The 13,494-nt window shown below is 53.1% G+C and overlaps 1 protein-coding gene across 1 annotated transcript in view; it reads left to right on the top strand.

The window, feature by feature from the left end:
* Positions 1-3,742: 3,742 nt before the first annotated feature.
* Positions 3,743-13,494, top strand: part of RAB6B (RAB6B, member RAS oncogene family) — a 48,911-nt gene continuing 39,159 nt past the window's right edge. Inside the window, exon 1 of the mRNA XM_006083712.3 lies at positions 3,743-4,149. Coding sequence (XP_006083774.1) covers positions 4,080-4,149 — 70 coding nt within the window. The 5' untranslated portion in view covers positions 3,743-4,079. The remainder of the gene's footprint in view (positions 4,150-13,494) is intronic.

Raw genomic sequence — 13,494 nt, 5'->3', positions numbered from 1 at the left:
AGGTATGTGCCCTGATCTAGAATTGAACCCACTCCAACCAACTGAGCCACCCAGCCAGGGCTTGCATACATTTTTTTTTCAAGGAAGAAAGCTTATGATTAAATGTCTTATTCTCCAAAGACTCTACTTAGTTTATACACTCTCAGATTAATTATAACATGGTCAGAGGAGACATAGGCAATGACTACTTGTCCAGGGGTTGTGAGCAAACTTAATTTCCTATCATAAATGGAGTTTGCAACTCTAAATGAACATTCTTTTTTTTCTTTATAACGAGCATCTTGATAACTACACTTTTCCTCTAACAAACATACAAAATAAAACAAGCATTGCTGTTTCTAAGGATTACATTCCAAAGAGAATTAACAGTAAGCCTAGAGTTAAACTGTGGAAGTTTAGAGAGCATGCCTGCCAATAAACTACTCAAGGTAATGATGACAAGATTACAGCAAGCAGAGAATTAATTTTTTTAAATTTCCCTCTTTTATGAAGGAAAACCAGTATGACTTTTATAAAAGGAATGCATACTTACTATAAATTATTCAAGCACTCCTAGAGGTTAAAAAATTCAAATGCCACTGCTCATAAATAATTAGCAGTTAAAGGGGTATCATTCTAGAATCTTTTCATGCTTGTGTTCCAGAAAGGCAAAACAGGTGTATTGAAATATTTTGATAAATATGTGATTGTTTTATATATACTATTTGTAATGTTATTGCATTTCATTTTATTTGTATATAAAACTTGAAAAAGAAATCCAAAGGAATCTGAAAGAATAGTAAAATTTCAAATAAATGTTTATTAGCCTCAAGAGATTTTATTTTTAAAGATCCTTCTATAATTACAAAAATACTTTGGAGGAAACAAAACACATTGAGTTTATAGTAATCATTTTTACGTTCTACATGTAGGCGTTATCATTTAACTCCCTGATGTGAAAGATCAGGACATTACATCCAGAACCTTCCTTTCCCCTCCCCCACATCTTCACATATTGTGATATTAATATTTAAAGGCACACCGTGTTTACATTTTAGTTTGTCAAATGTTTGTATTAATATTATTTCACTGTTAAATGTTTCCAAATCTTACCACAGCCTGTCTCTGGCTGCCTAAAAAAAAAGAAGAAAAAAACAAACAACTCAATGATAGAGAAACTGCAGAAACGAGATGGAGGAGTTAATATAAAACTATGACTAACCCCTGAGGAAGCTCACGCTGGGGTGAACCCATGACAAGTTAGGAGGAATCTGAGGTGGAGGAGGCAGGTACAGAGGTGGGAAGATAGGGAAAGGGAGAGATTTTAAGTTCTGTTTATGCTTCTCTCCCACAATATCCCAGGGAAGGTGACTGGTGGCCTCAGCCACTGGCAGAAAGAAATCAGTGGCGAAAGCTTGGCTGCTCAGGAATGCCAGAGCCATCTCAGAGCCATGCTGGGTTGAGATTCTGGTAAAAAACAAATGCAGGCTGACCAGCTGCCCAGGCACTTATTCTTCCATGCCATTTCCTCCAATCCCTCATGGATGGCAGATGAGCACTTCAAGGACAGCCGATGATCTGCTCATGAATGGTGGCTGGCCATTCTAAAGATCTTATCTACTTTAAGTGCTTCTTTCCACCCCGCCCCTCCTCCCCCAAAGATTTAAAGAGGAATCCCAGACTAGAGAATTTTCTCTGTGAAATGAAAGCAAAAGGGATGTTGAATAGCAATTCTGGAGGACCTGAGGCTCTCCATCCTGGGGCTCATCCCCACCCCTTCCTTCACAATCACCAGGAGGGACAAAAACAGACCTTCACTGTAGCCCTGACACGTTAGCAGACTGGGCGACTGATAAACCACAAGGGAAACGAGCTTACTAGCCAAAATCAGTAGAGACCTGAGGAGTAAAACCACCATGAAATATATGCAATCAACTAAACACAAGGCACAGATCAGGAGTGTAAAAATAAGTATAAACGATATAACAAATATATTCACAGATATAAGAGAGAATATTGAATAAAATGAAGAAGGAACAAGAAGCAATAATAATAAAAAAGAACCCAGTGCTTCTTTCGATGGGAGAATAAGTAACTCATTCAGAACACCAAGAAAAACTAGATACAGTTTTTAAAAATATACTTGAAGGTATTGGAGAGAGAACACAGTAGTCAAGGAGTGGACCTGGATCTTGGAGAAAATGGGAATCCAGAAAAGCGTGCTGCACATTTGGACGACTTCTGCCCCGGGGGCATTTATTAATTCCGGACAAGTCAGCTCAGAGCTAAGCAGTGTTTTAGTCTGTTTCAAAGGCGTGAGGTAAAAAGTTATAGAGTCTAGGGCTCATGTTGGGATGAGGACCCAAATACCTGTAGTATCGTAAGTCTGAGCTGCAAGTAGACCTGCTCTCACAGAGATTTCAGTCCAGCCACAAATTATCTCAGTCTCTGAAACTGGATTCTTAAAAATACCAGTTTGCTAGAATTTCCGAGAGCCTGGCATAAACAAATACAAGGCCTTCTTAGAGAAAGAGAACAGGTCCTCTAAATCCTAGGTTTCAAATATGCAAATTAAAACTGCTGTGAGAAGTCACTACAAATCCACCAGAATATCTAAAATTAAAAGACTTGCAATATTAAATGTGGACAAGGATGTGAAACATTCGAACTCTCACCTTCCACTGGTGCTTGTTATATTTACAAAAACAAACAAACACGTACAAGAATTTTCATAACAGCAGTATCTGTAATAACCAAACATTGGAAACCTCTGAAATGTCCCTCTACAATAAATGGATAAATAGACTGATATAGTCACACAATGGAACACTATATAGCAGTGAAAATGAACGGCCCTTTTTAAAAAACTTAGACCACCTGGCGGTAGGACAGTAAGAAGGCAGTTTTGTAAAGCCTCCATGAATCTGAATGCCTGGGAGAGCTTCTACTCTCCTTGCTCTCTGTGCCTTAATGGGTCAGGTAAACACAGGCGAATGGGAGGTTGCAGCCCTGACCTCTGGCAGCTCACTCTCCATACACCTAGTTGTTAGGGCAAGGAGTGGTGTTGTCAACCGGCGGCCCCGGGGTCAAGGAATCCAGGGCACTGTCCTCGCGATGGCCATGCAGATATCTAGGGCGTCATTGCTCTTTCTCTGCCATAGGGCAGCTGATTTAGGATAAAATGCGCCCATTACGGGTGCCTCCTCTCTGGCGGGTAGGGTCTGCTGGGACACCTATGGCCCACGGAGGCGCCCAGAGGAGGGATCTGGACCTAGAGAAGGGGTGGGGGGTGGGGGGCAGAGACCACACGGGGTGACAGCAGAGCCCTCCGCGCACACACACAGCCCACCACACCCTGGCTCACCCCCCACCTCCTTTCCTTTCCGCCCTCTCGGGTGGCTGCGCTATGCATCGGCGTCGCGCGAGGGGGAGGAAGGGACTGGCATTTGGTTTAAAGACCAGGAGCAAATGTCCCCTGACAATTTCATGTCATTCTTCTGGATTCAAAGGAGGGGTAGAGTGGTGAAGACAGGCGCAGAGGGGCAACGGGAGACGGCCCGACTCGGGGTCTGCCGGAGGGAGGCAGGGCGAGGCGGTTCTCTCCCGCCCGGGTGCGGACTCCGGGTGGGCGGACCGACGCCCCCAGCCCCGCAGAGCCGCGAGCCCCGCATGACATCAGAGGCCGGGGAGCGCGCAGAGCGCAGGCGCCGGCGGAGGAGGGGGCGGGAGGAGACGGAGCCGCGCGGCCGGGAGAGCGCTCCTCCGCCCCGCGCCGTCCCTGCGCCCCGCTCCGCTCGCGCCTCGCCGTCCGCGCCGCGCCTCGGGCAGCCAGAGCGCGCCTCTCACACCGCAGCGAGCGCCGCCCGCCCAGCCCAGCCCAGCCCAGCCCAGCCTTCCTCCTCCTCCTCCTCCTTCGCCGCCGCCGGACACGCAGCCGCAGGCCGGGGCCGGGACGCAGCTGGGGAGGCAGGGACCCGCGCAGCCAGCCCTTCCCCCTCCGGCTCCCGCACCGCCGGCCGCCTCCCCGCGCCCTCCTCCTCTCCCCTCCCGGCTCCTTCGCTTCTCCTCCTCCTTCTCTCCCGGCCCCAGCTGCCAGCACCATGTCCGCAGGGGGAGATTTTGGGAACCCACTGAGAAAATTCAAGTTGGTGTTCCTGGGGGAGCAGAGCGGTAAGTACCCCGCTTAGCCTCTCGGCGTGGCGCCGTCGTCCCCCGCCGCCAAATCGCCCACCCCTTTGGGACCCCGGCCCCGGCAGGGAGAGGCCCCTCCACGCCCGAGTAGAGGGAGGGATGGGCTTTGGAGGTCGGGGCGGCTCGGGCGGGGCCGGGCAGGGGAGGGACCAAGGATAGAAAACGCTGGGGCCAGAGATGGGGGGACAGTGGGATCTGGGGTGGGGGCTAGGGGTGCGGTGCAGGTGCAGGTGCAGGTGCAGGGCAGCGGGGCGGGAGGGCGGAGGCTCGCTCGGCGGCGCAGACCGAGGCGTGCAGGCGCCGGGCTCGCTGGCTCGCTGGCTGGCTCGCATTGCGGCAGCGGCTGCGGGCGACCGGGCAGGTGGCGGGGCGCTGGCGGGGGTCGGGAAGAGGACAGACGCCCCTCTTCGGGGAAAGAGGTGGGTTTGGCGTCTGCCGACCCCCGCGCAATGCACCGGAGGGGTTCCCCGCGGACCCTGCCCGCACCCATGCGTCCAGGCCCAGAGGCAAAGGGCGGGGGACGGGGGTATAAACGGACACCTGCTTCCTCTCGAAGGAGCGAATCTGGGCCGTGGGGCGCCTCCTTCTCCCGGCTTATGTCCCCTGGCTACTCCCCTGGACACAGAAGGTTCTAGACCCGCTGCCCTTCACCGGCATGTGTTAGCCTCTTTAGGGCTCCGGGGTCTGGGCGATGGCAGCAAGGATTCCCCAACGTGAAGCCGATTTGGGGGATGGTGCAGGGGTGCCTCTCACCCGGAGGCGGCGGTGAAGCCTGGCGCTGGACAGAGAAAGGATCGGCGACACGCCCTGCCCAGCTTCCCCGCACCCCTCCCGAGAGCGCTGGCGGCGGTTCTTCCCACCCCCACCTCCGAGCTCACCGCCCTTCTTGGGGGAGGGGAGGTCACCGTGGCAGCCGGCCAGGGGCGGGGAGAGGGGAGATTCTCGGCTTCCCTGCTGCTAGCAGCCTCCCTTGGGAAAGCATCTTTGAAACCCAGGTGGGTCCCAAGGTGGGAAGACGGGATTGAAGAGCATGGGCCCGGGTGACACCTGTAGGAAGGAGTGGTTCTCAGAACATCCCTCCGGAGGCCTCTCACCCTGGAGCTGCAGGCCCTGCCCAGCTCTTCTCAGGGAGAAGGCAGCCCCTGGGGGCAGGACTGCCCGCTCTGGCTCTACGGACCTGACCAGTTCACCGGGTTTGTGTCTTTCTGTGCCAAAGGCCAAGATGCAGGCAACCTTGGGAGGACCTGGTGGGCTCAGGGAACACTGTTACTGTGGTGTGTGTACCTGTGGGTTGTGGGGGTCACATGGCAGTCTCCTGTCTGCGGCCCCTTACCTGGGATGGATGGTAAGGGGGAAGGGTATCAGACGGTGGTCAGGCCCTAGCGTGGGGATGGGCATTTCAGAACAAGGACAACTCAGCCAGCCAGCCCTGTGGCCTGGACTCTGAGTTTCTGATCTTAGTAGATTCCGGTTTCAGTTCCACTTTTCCCCAGGCCTGGAGGGATTTCAGGGTCTCCCCACCCCAGTGCTGGCCTCACTGGGCCCGGAGCCCTGGGAGAGAACTCTGCAGGGAATTCCGAGCTTCAGCTCCTAGAGCAGATTTTGAGGTGTCGCTGAGCCTCCGTTTCTCTTTCTGTGGAATGGTTACTCGAGGGCAGTCCTCTTACTCCTGAATGTTTCCCTAGTGCCCCTCGAAGGGCCAGGACCTCGGAGGTTTTCTCAATGAACATTTGTTTATTCCAAGTCTGAGCATGTTTTAGTAAAAGGCCAGGGCTTTGCAGAGGACAATGTCTCGGGTGAGTTTGAGTGGAAACTCAGGGCTCCCTCAGCATCCCTGATGGGCTGAGGCCCCTGCTGAGTCCTGCAGATCCCTTTTTGCTGCTGAAATCACAGAAATTAGAGTTCTGGCCTCAGAGATGGAGCTCCCACCTCCTGGAGTGTTAGGTGGGATGTCTGGGCCCCAGGGATGGGGAGGGCTTACCCAGAATCCCATTGTGGGTCATTAACACTTCTCCTGTTCTCAGTCACTAACATGTCATTGGGGAAATGAGATGACCTTGAATTGAGGAAGCCCAGAGCTGGGGAGTCTTCCTAAGAGAGGGTGAGGGTTGCCACTACCTGGTCAGGCTTGGGGCTGGGTTGGGTGGGAATACAGGGCTAGTTGATTGGGGGCAGGGTTTGTGGGTCCTTGGAACATGGTCATTATGGATGTTAGTCTCTGCTATCAGTGGGATTGGCTATTGGCCACTCTGGCCCCTCCCAGCAGGGAGTCCTAGGCTCTGAAAAGCTTCCTCCAACATGGGTGTGTCATCAGTGGGTTACCTTGGGTTTTACAGAGCTTTCGGGGTCCCTGAGCTGGGCAGGGGAATGTGCATCTCTGAGTGCGGTGGGACTGGGGAGTTGCCCCTGCAGCCACTGCTGCCATCTCAGCTGAACACAGTTTTGCCTGTGTTGGTCCTTTGTGCCAGCATCCCGTGCAGCCTCTGCAGTGGAGGGAGACCCTGAGCTCTGGCCCTCACTCCCCCCCCTCCCGCCCCATCACCAGCTCTCCCTCCCTCCATGTGTGACCTCGGAGGTTCCCTCACCTTCTCCACACCCGAGACTTCGTAGCTGGGCTTCCCTGAATGACTGAGTCCCCTGAGAAGGGGCCAAGGGAGGGATCTGGAGAGATGTGGTCTTTTCTGATTTCCTGTGCCCGGCAAGTGTGTGAGGACAGCTGGATTCCAAAGAGGGGTGTCCAGCCTGGAGCCTGGTGATGAGGAGAAGCATCAGGCTTCCAGAGATGCCAGGGACCTGGTTTGAGTGGGAAGCCCTTGAAGAGCCACTCACGAGAGAACACCTCCAGCCGGTGATAGAGCCCCTGCTCCTGGCAGCAGAATGACCTCTGTCCACTTGACCGTGGAATGCAGGCTGGCAGGGTCAGCCTGGCAGTGGGTAGCATTGTGGGGAGGGTGCTGTCGACCCAGGATAAGGGGTGTCCTTGCACTGGGAAGGCTGTGCAATTCTGCTGGGACTTCGATGACTCTCTGGGCTGCTGGCCATGCCCCTGCTGATGGCAGTGGTGGGGGACAGCCGGGAGACGCACACCAGTCCCGACGGGGGTATGTGGTGGCAGCCGAGAAGACAGGCACGGGCAGGTATCTCAGGAAGGAGAGTGGGTCTGGGGGACACATCTTCCTCCTCAGTTCTGATGGCATTCTAAGGGGGCTGAGGTTCATGTCGGTGTGTGTAGCGAGGAGGAGGGATGTGAATGTATCGGATGGGCTGTGGCCTCTTCCGAGCTTCCTTCCCTGGGACTCCTCCAGCAGCAGGAAGATGGATGGACACAACAAGTTCCAGCCACTTTCCCAGGTGGAGGCCGGCAGGCCAGCCCCTCCCTCTGACCAGCCACCTCCCTGCCCTGCCCCTGCCAGTGGTGCTGCTGCAGGTGCCATCCACGTTGAGCACAACCTGAGTGGTGTCCCTAGAGTTGTGTCGCACTGTGACCCTGTGTGCGGCTGCCCCGTGGTCCTTACGGCACTTGTTCACTGCCCCCTCTCTCCCTTCCCTACCTCCCTCTTCCGCCCTCCCTCCTTCCATCACCCATTTATTTATTTAATCAGATCGTTGAGTGTCTCCCCGCCTCATGGACCTTATGGTCCACTGGGGAGTGCAGACAGTTGTGGGGATAATTACCGTAAAGGCCTGTGAGAGCCACGACAGCTGCTCTGGAAGCACATAGAGGAGATGCTTCTACAGGCAGCCGGCTGGTGCTCCTGTAGGCCAAGTGCAGGGAGTAGGTCCTCCAGGGGTCGCCCCCTCTCCCGGGAGCCTTGTCTGTCTGTCCTTCTCCCTGCTGGGGAGAAAGTGTGTGGGGTGGGGGAGCAGGAGGACAAGGGCGACTCTCAGGGGTCTGGCTTGTTAGTACCAGGAAGAGCCTTTTCCCCCACTTCGGTCCCAGTCCTCCAGGGTAAGGAGCCTTCATTGGCCCCCTCTACCCCCCCCCCCCCCCCCCGTCTGGAGGGCTCACCCTCCCCAGCTTAGCCTGAACCCTGCCCTCCTGCCACCCACACCACCCACAACCACCCTTTGCTGGTCTGGTGGTTGTGCCTGAAATCCATACCAGAAGTTTTTTCTCTCCACTGACTCCCCAGACTGGCTGGCTCCCCTGGGCACTCACCATGTTTGTTTTTTCCTGAGCAATTTAAAAAAACAATCACATGCTGCTCTGTGACTTCTGTTATCTCAGTTACTCGGGATTTTAAAAAATGTTTCTTAGCTTTTTCCCTAAGTACAAAAACCCTAACTGAATTTGAAGCCCCTTAAGGGCAAAGTTCAGAAGGTTAAGAGGACGAGGGTTTAGTTGTCAGTCCCCCTCCCCATCTTCAGGCGGTTAATGATCTCAGTTTGGAAATGATGAGGTTATCCTGCTGTGTGAGATTTGCTGCTGGCCCATCAACAGATTAATAGTGAAGGGAGTCACCTGGCTGGTGTGGCACAGTGGTTGGGCATCGACCCATCAACCAGGAGGTCATGATTCCAGGTCAGGGCACATGTCTGGTGTTTTGGACTCGATCCCCATTAGGGGGCGTGCTAGAGGCAGCCAAACTGATTCTCATCACTGATGTTTCTCTCTCTCCCTTTCCCTTCCTCTCCTTGAAATCAATTAAAAAAAACACACACACACAAAACATTTTTTTTAAAAAAGGGGGAAGGGAGTCAAGGCGGCTTTGAAACAGGCTTTTTCATCCTGACACAAGCCAGAAGACTTACCAGTGACGCTTAGAATCTTTCCCAGACAATTAGACCGTTTAGTCTTGGTCATGCCCGACTCACACGGTTCATCTCATTCTCAGGGCGCCCCCATCCCCACCACCATCTCTGAAGACCCATGAGGAGGCAGTAAGGCCACCAGAGGTGGGAAGGCAGGGACGCACCCAAGCCTGATGCCAGCAGAGCTCACTGTGAGGTCTGGGGTCGATCACCAAACTGTCCTGCACCTTGGGCTTCTCAGCCTTGCCTTCTCTCCTCCCAACCTCTCTCTCGTCCTCCGTGTCTGGAATGAGAGAGGGAACCTTGGATGTTGAGTACAGACCCAGAACCTTTGCTTCCTTTGCTGAGAGAGGTGTGTGCGACGTGAGAGAGTCAGACACCAAGATGAGAATTCACCTGTACTTGGTGGAAGAGAAAAGTTGCGTCTCAATGCTAATGAGAGACAACAGAACTCACGAGAAGAGAAATAGAAATGGGTAGACTATGTTCTGATTGTGCAGATGTAATAGTAATTACCATCTTTTGCAGCCCCCATATTACAATGAATCCCATTAAAATATAACAAAATAACGTCGTTGTCCTTTTGTGACTTAGTACATTCCTAAAATCAGCCCATGAACATTTATCCTTATAGGTGTCTCCCTGGCATTGCAAACTCACCTGGGGCAGGCCTTTGGGGGGCTATCACCTGTGTCCCATCCCCACCCCATCTCTTCCACTGTTGCTGAATGAATGAACCATTGCATGTGCAGGACTGTTGGTCTTAATGTAAATAATGTAGAAAAATTGTTGGACAGAACCATTGAGGAAGATGAGAAAAGGTTCGGTAGAATAGAAAATTCGTAATCATCAGGGTGGACTACTGTCAAACTGCTGGGCATTTTCTCCACTGTCCTTCAGTCTGTCATCCTATTCTAATTCTCACCAGAGAAGAGAAGGTGGGAGAGGTTGCCAGGAGGAAGTACTGGCCATGCCCTGATATGGGCAGATTTGGTTAGAGCTAAAAGACAGGCTGCAGGAAAAAGGTGGGCCCTGGGCAGGGCTAGATTTATAACTCCTAAGAGAGGTTCTTTACTGTTTCTTGGGGCTTGAAATTTCCAATTTCCTTTATTATTTTTATAATTTTTCCCTTAAACTAAGTGAGATCTTTTTTTAAAAAAAAATATATTTTATTGATTTCCACAGAGAGGAAGGGAGAGGGATAGAGAGTTAGAAACATCGATGAGAGAGAAACATCGATCAGCTGCCTCCTGCACACCCCCCACTGGGAATGTGCCCGCAACCAAGGTACATGCCCTTGACCAGAATCGAACCTGAGACCTTTCAGTCCGCAGGCCAGCGCTCTATCCACTGAGCCAAACTGGTTAGGGCTAAGTGAGATCTTTAAAAAAATAAATGTTCAATGCTATGAATACTTTACCAATTTAGTAAAATTATTTCTTTTTAGTAGAAAATTATATTTATTCTGGTCTCTTGGTAACAAGACCAGTGGTGACCCAACCACGTGTTCTGGGACAGGTAACACCTGTTCCCAGGTGGTGACATACCCAAAGGACAGGCTGGGTCCAGGAGGAAGCAGATTATACCTCGCCCATGAGTAGAAAAGAACCTTTAAGCAAAGGCTTCTTCCCGGAAATACATTCAGAGACTGGCAGCCTGGACAGGTGCCTGGACAGAGGGGTGGGGAAGGGGAGCAGTAGTGTCTGGGACAGGGAGGGAGAGGGAGACCTCAGTTGTGTGCCTTCTGTGCTGGAGACCACAGGTTTCTTCCAGCACTTGTGGGTGATGGGCATGTTACTTAGTGGGGTTTCCCCAGAGGACGGGGCTTCCACTATTGAGGTAACCAGCTCACCCAGCTTCCCCTGTGGCTGGAGAGGAGGTGAGGGTGAGTCACAGAGGCTGGGTCGGCCATGAGCTGGCACTTGGTTCTGAAGAAAATGGGGAACTGGTGGAAGATCCTCAGCTGGGGAGTGGCTCAGTCCCCTCTACACCTGGGAAGGATGGTCATTTTAGGGCCTTGGAAGGAGGATGGATGGGAGGGGTTCTGAGTGAGTCTGTCTGTCCTTCCTGACAAAATGGAGCCGACCCTCCTGGGTTCCCGTATCCCTCCTCCCGTTAACCTCAGATGGCACTTAGGAACACTGCCCGCAGCCCTGCACGGGGCACCCTGCAATAGACGTGGATTCACCCATTTTGCAGGTCAGGGGGCGGAGGATCAGTGAGAGCTGGTCATGCCCAGGGTCTCACTGCTAGCGTGGCAGGATTAGGATTCAAACCCAGGTCACTATGAGAAACACAGTGATCTGGCTTGTTAGTACCAGGAAGGGCCTTTCCCTCCACTTTGTGCCTCTAAAGCAGGCCCAGGCCAGGGCGGGGGAAGATGGGACAGAGGGCCACGGCAGCCTTATGGACTTGTGGTCACTTATAAATGCCTCTTAGGGAGTTCATCAAGCTCTTAGCCGAGGAGGAGCCAGCAGATCACAGCATGGGGGTGGGCGGAAGTCCTTTGATTCCCCTAGGCTGGTGGGGGGCACTGGAGCCCAGAGCCGGGAGGAAAGAGGGGAGGGATATAGGAAGAAGGCTGAGTCTCCATATGGAAGTCTAATGGAGCGGGAGTTGTGGATTGCATAGCAGGCACTCCATCCTTACACCGAATGAACGGCTTATCTGGAGGTAGCTAAATCTCCCAAGTCAGCGCTCGGCCCACTGCATAGAGCAGTGATTCCCAAAGTGGGCGCTACCGCCCCCCGGTGGGCGCTGCAGCAATCCAGGGGGGGCGGTGATGGCCACAGGTGCATTTGGGGGCGATGAATAACTGTTATTAAAATTTAAAAAAATTAATTTCCAGGGGCTGAATAATATTTTTTCTGGAAAGGGGGCGGTAGGCCAAATAAGTTTGGGAACCACTGGCATAGAGGAAAGACACTACCCAGATTTCAGCTGAGAACTAAGTACTAAAAAGGGAAGAACTAACCAAAGTAAGTGGCTGGCCTCATCCTCCCCCCAGGCCTGGAGCAGCCAGGGCCCTGGAGACCCTGATTCTGGCCCCGGTCAGCCGCCAGCCAGTTGTGTGGTTGGACAAGCCCTATCCCATCTCTGGCTTTCTCGATGTGTCCCCAGAGGTTGCAGGACTGAGTGACCACTCCAGCCAATGGATCTCTAACTCTTGCTCATAATTCAGTGCCACCTTAGAACATGATGCCAAGCCAGTAGCACTCCCATCCTGGAGAGATGGCACTGCTGGTCAGAGGGGTTAGAGGGGCTGCAGGGATGAGGGTGTGGGATCAGGGTGTCCGTCGGCTATTTTACCCCTGGATCTTCTGCCAGCAGGCCCCAGTGCAGGGTTCTTTCCAGCCTGCACCCTCTTCTCCTGGGAGGCAGTCTTGGCCCACCTCCCTGGGCCCAGCTCTCCCTCGTGTGCCCCCAGGGTACTCTGGCTCATCCATCTGAGGATGTATTTGGCTCGGTTTCCAGGCAACAGGGATGGAGCTGTCCTGCCCTTCCTGCTGGCAGGCATTTATTCTGTACAGAGGGGACCTATGATGAGGACAGAGCATGTGACAGCTCCCAGGTACTCCATCTCTAGGACACTTCGTTCTGCAGCCAGGCAGCTGGGTGTAAGCAGGGAAGGCAGGGAAAGGGCCAGCACCTAGAGAGGTTTGCAGTGTTTCCACCAGATGAGCCAACTTACTGACCCCGCCCTAGCTCCTACTCCAATCCCATCTCTCACTCCATCCTCCTCAGGCCCGGCTTCCTCCCTAGCCCTCCCGCTCCCCATGTCTGGATGGTGTTGAGATGGAACAGGACCACTCTGTGCTCATTTTCCTCACCAGACACTGGGGTGATTATTGCCTTGTTGGGGTTTCACGAAGACTAAATATTTCACTGCATGGCACGTGGTAAACGCTCAGGTGATAGGTAATTTTGTTAATGAAATAGTGACAGCAGCCCCCCTCTGTAGATGGATGAGGGGAAGAGAGGTAGGGCTGCGAGGTTTTGAGAATCATTGATCTGTCAGTTTTGTGTCATGAGCTGCAAGGCGCACATCCGTGTGATCTGACAGGAAGAGCTGCATGTCCCCTTTTATAAATGAAGACCATGAGGCTCTGAGAGGTGAAGGCTTTCACATGGCGTGCAGGACCCAGAGTGCTTACTGCTGAGCCGGGAAGGGCACCTGGGTCTCTGACTCCCTGGTGGGTGTTTTCCCTGCTGCCCATCCCGGCAGGAAGTGGGACAGACTCACTCTGCCCCGCTCAGTGGAACCCCCACAGCTGCTCACGGAAGAGCACCTCATGCTCACAGCTCTGGTACTTCCCCGGGAGCACAGCCCAGGTGGACTGCAGGGGCGAAGGCTTTGAGGCATGTGATTAGAACAGCAGCTGGCGAGGTAAGCAGGTCATAAGTCCCAGCCAGACAATGTTCAGTACCCAGCAAGGCTGTGGGCGGGGTCTGCTGGGGTTGTCAGGGAAGGCTTCCCGGAGGAGGTTGTGCACAGTGAGCGGGACTTCTTGGGCAGACAAAGGTGGGCATGGAAAGTAGAGGGCCAGGCTGTGTCAAGGCCGAAGGTTGTGA

The sequence above is a fragment of the Myotis lucifugus genome, unplaced genomic scaffold, assembly GCF_000147115.1.
Source record: "Myotis lucifugus unplaced genomic scaffold, Myoluc2.0 scaffold_8, whole genome shotgun sequence".
Lineage (NCBI taxonomy): Eukaryota > Metazoa > Chordata > Mammalia > Chiroptera > Vespertilionidae > Myotis > Myotis lucifugus.
The sequence above is the reverse complement of the archived record's forward strand: the minus strand, read 5'-3'. Positions and strand labels throughout refer to the sequence as shown.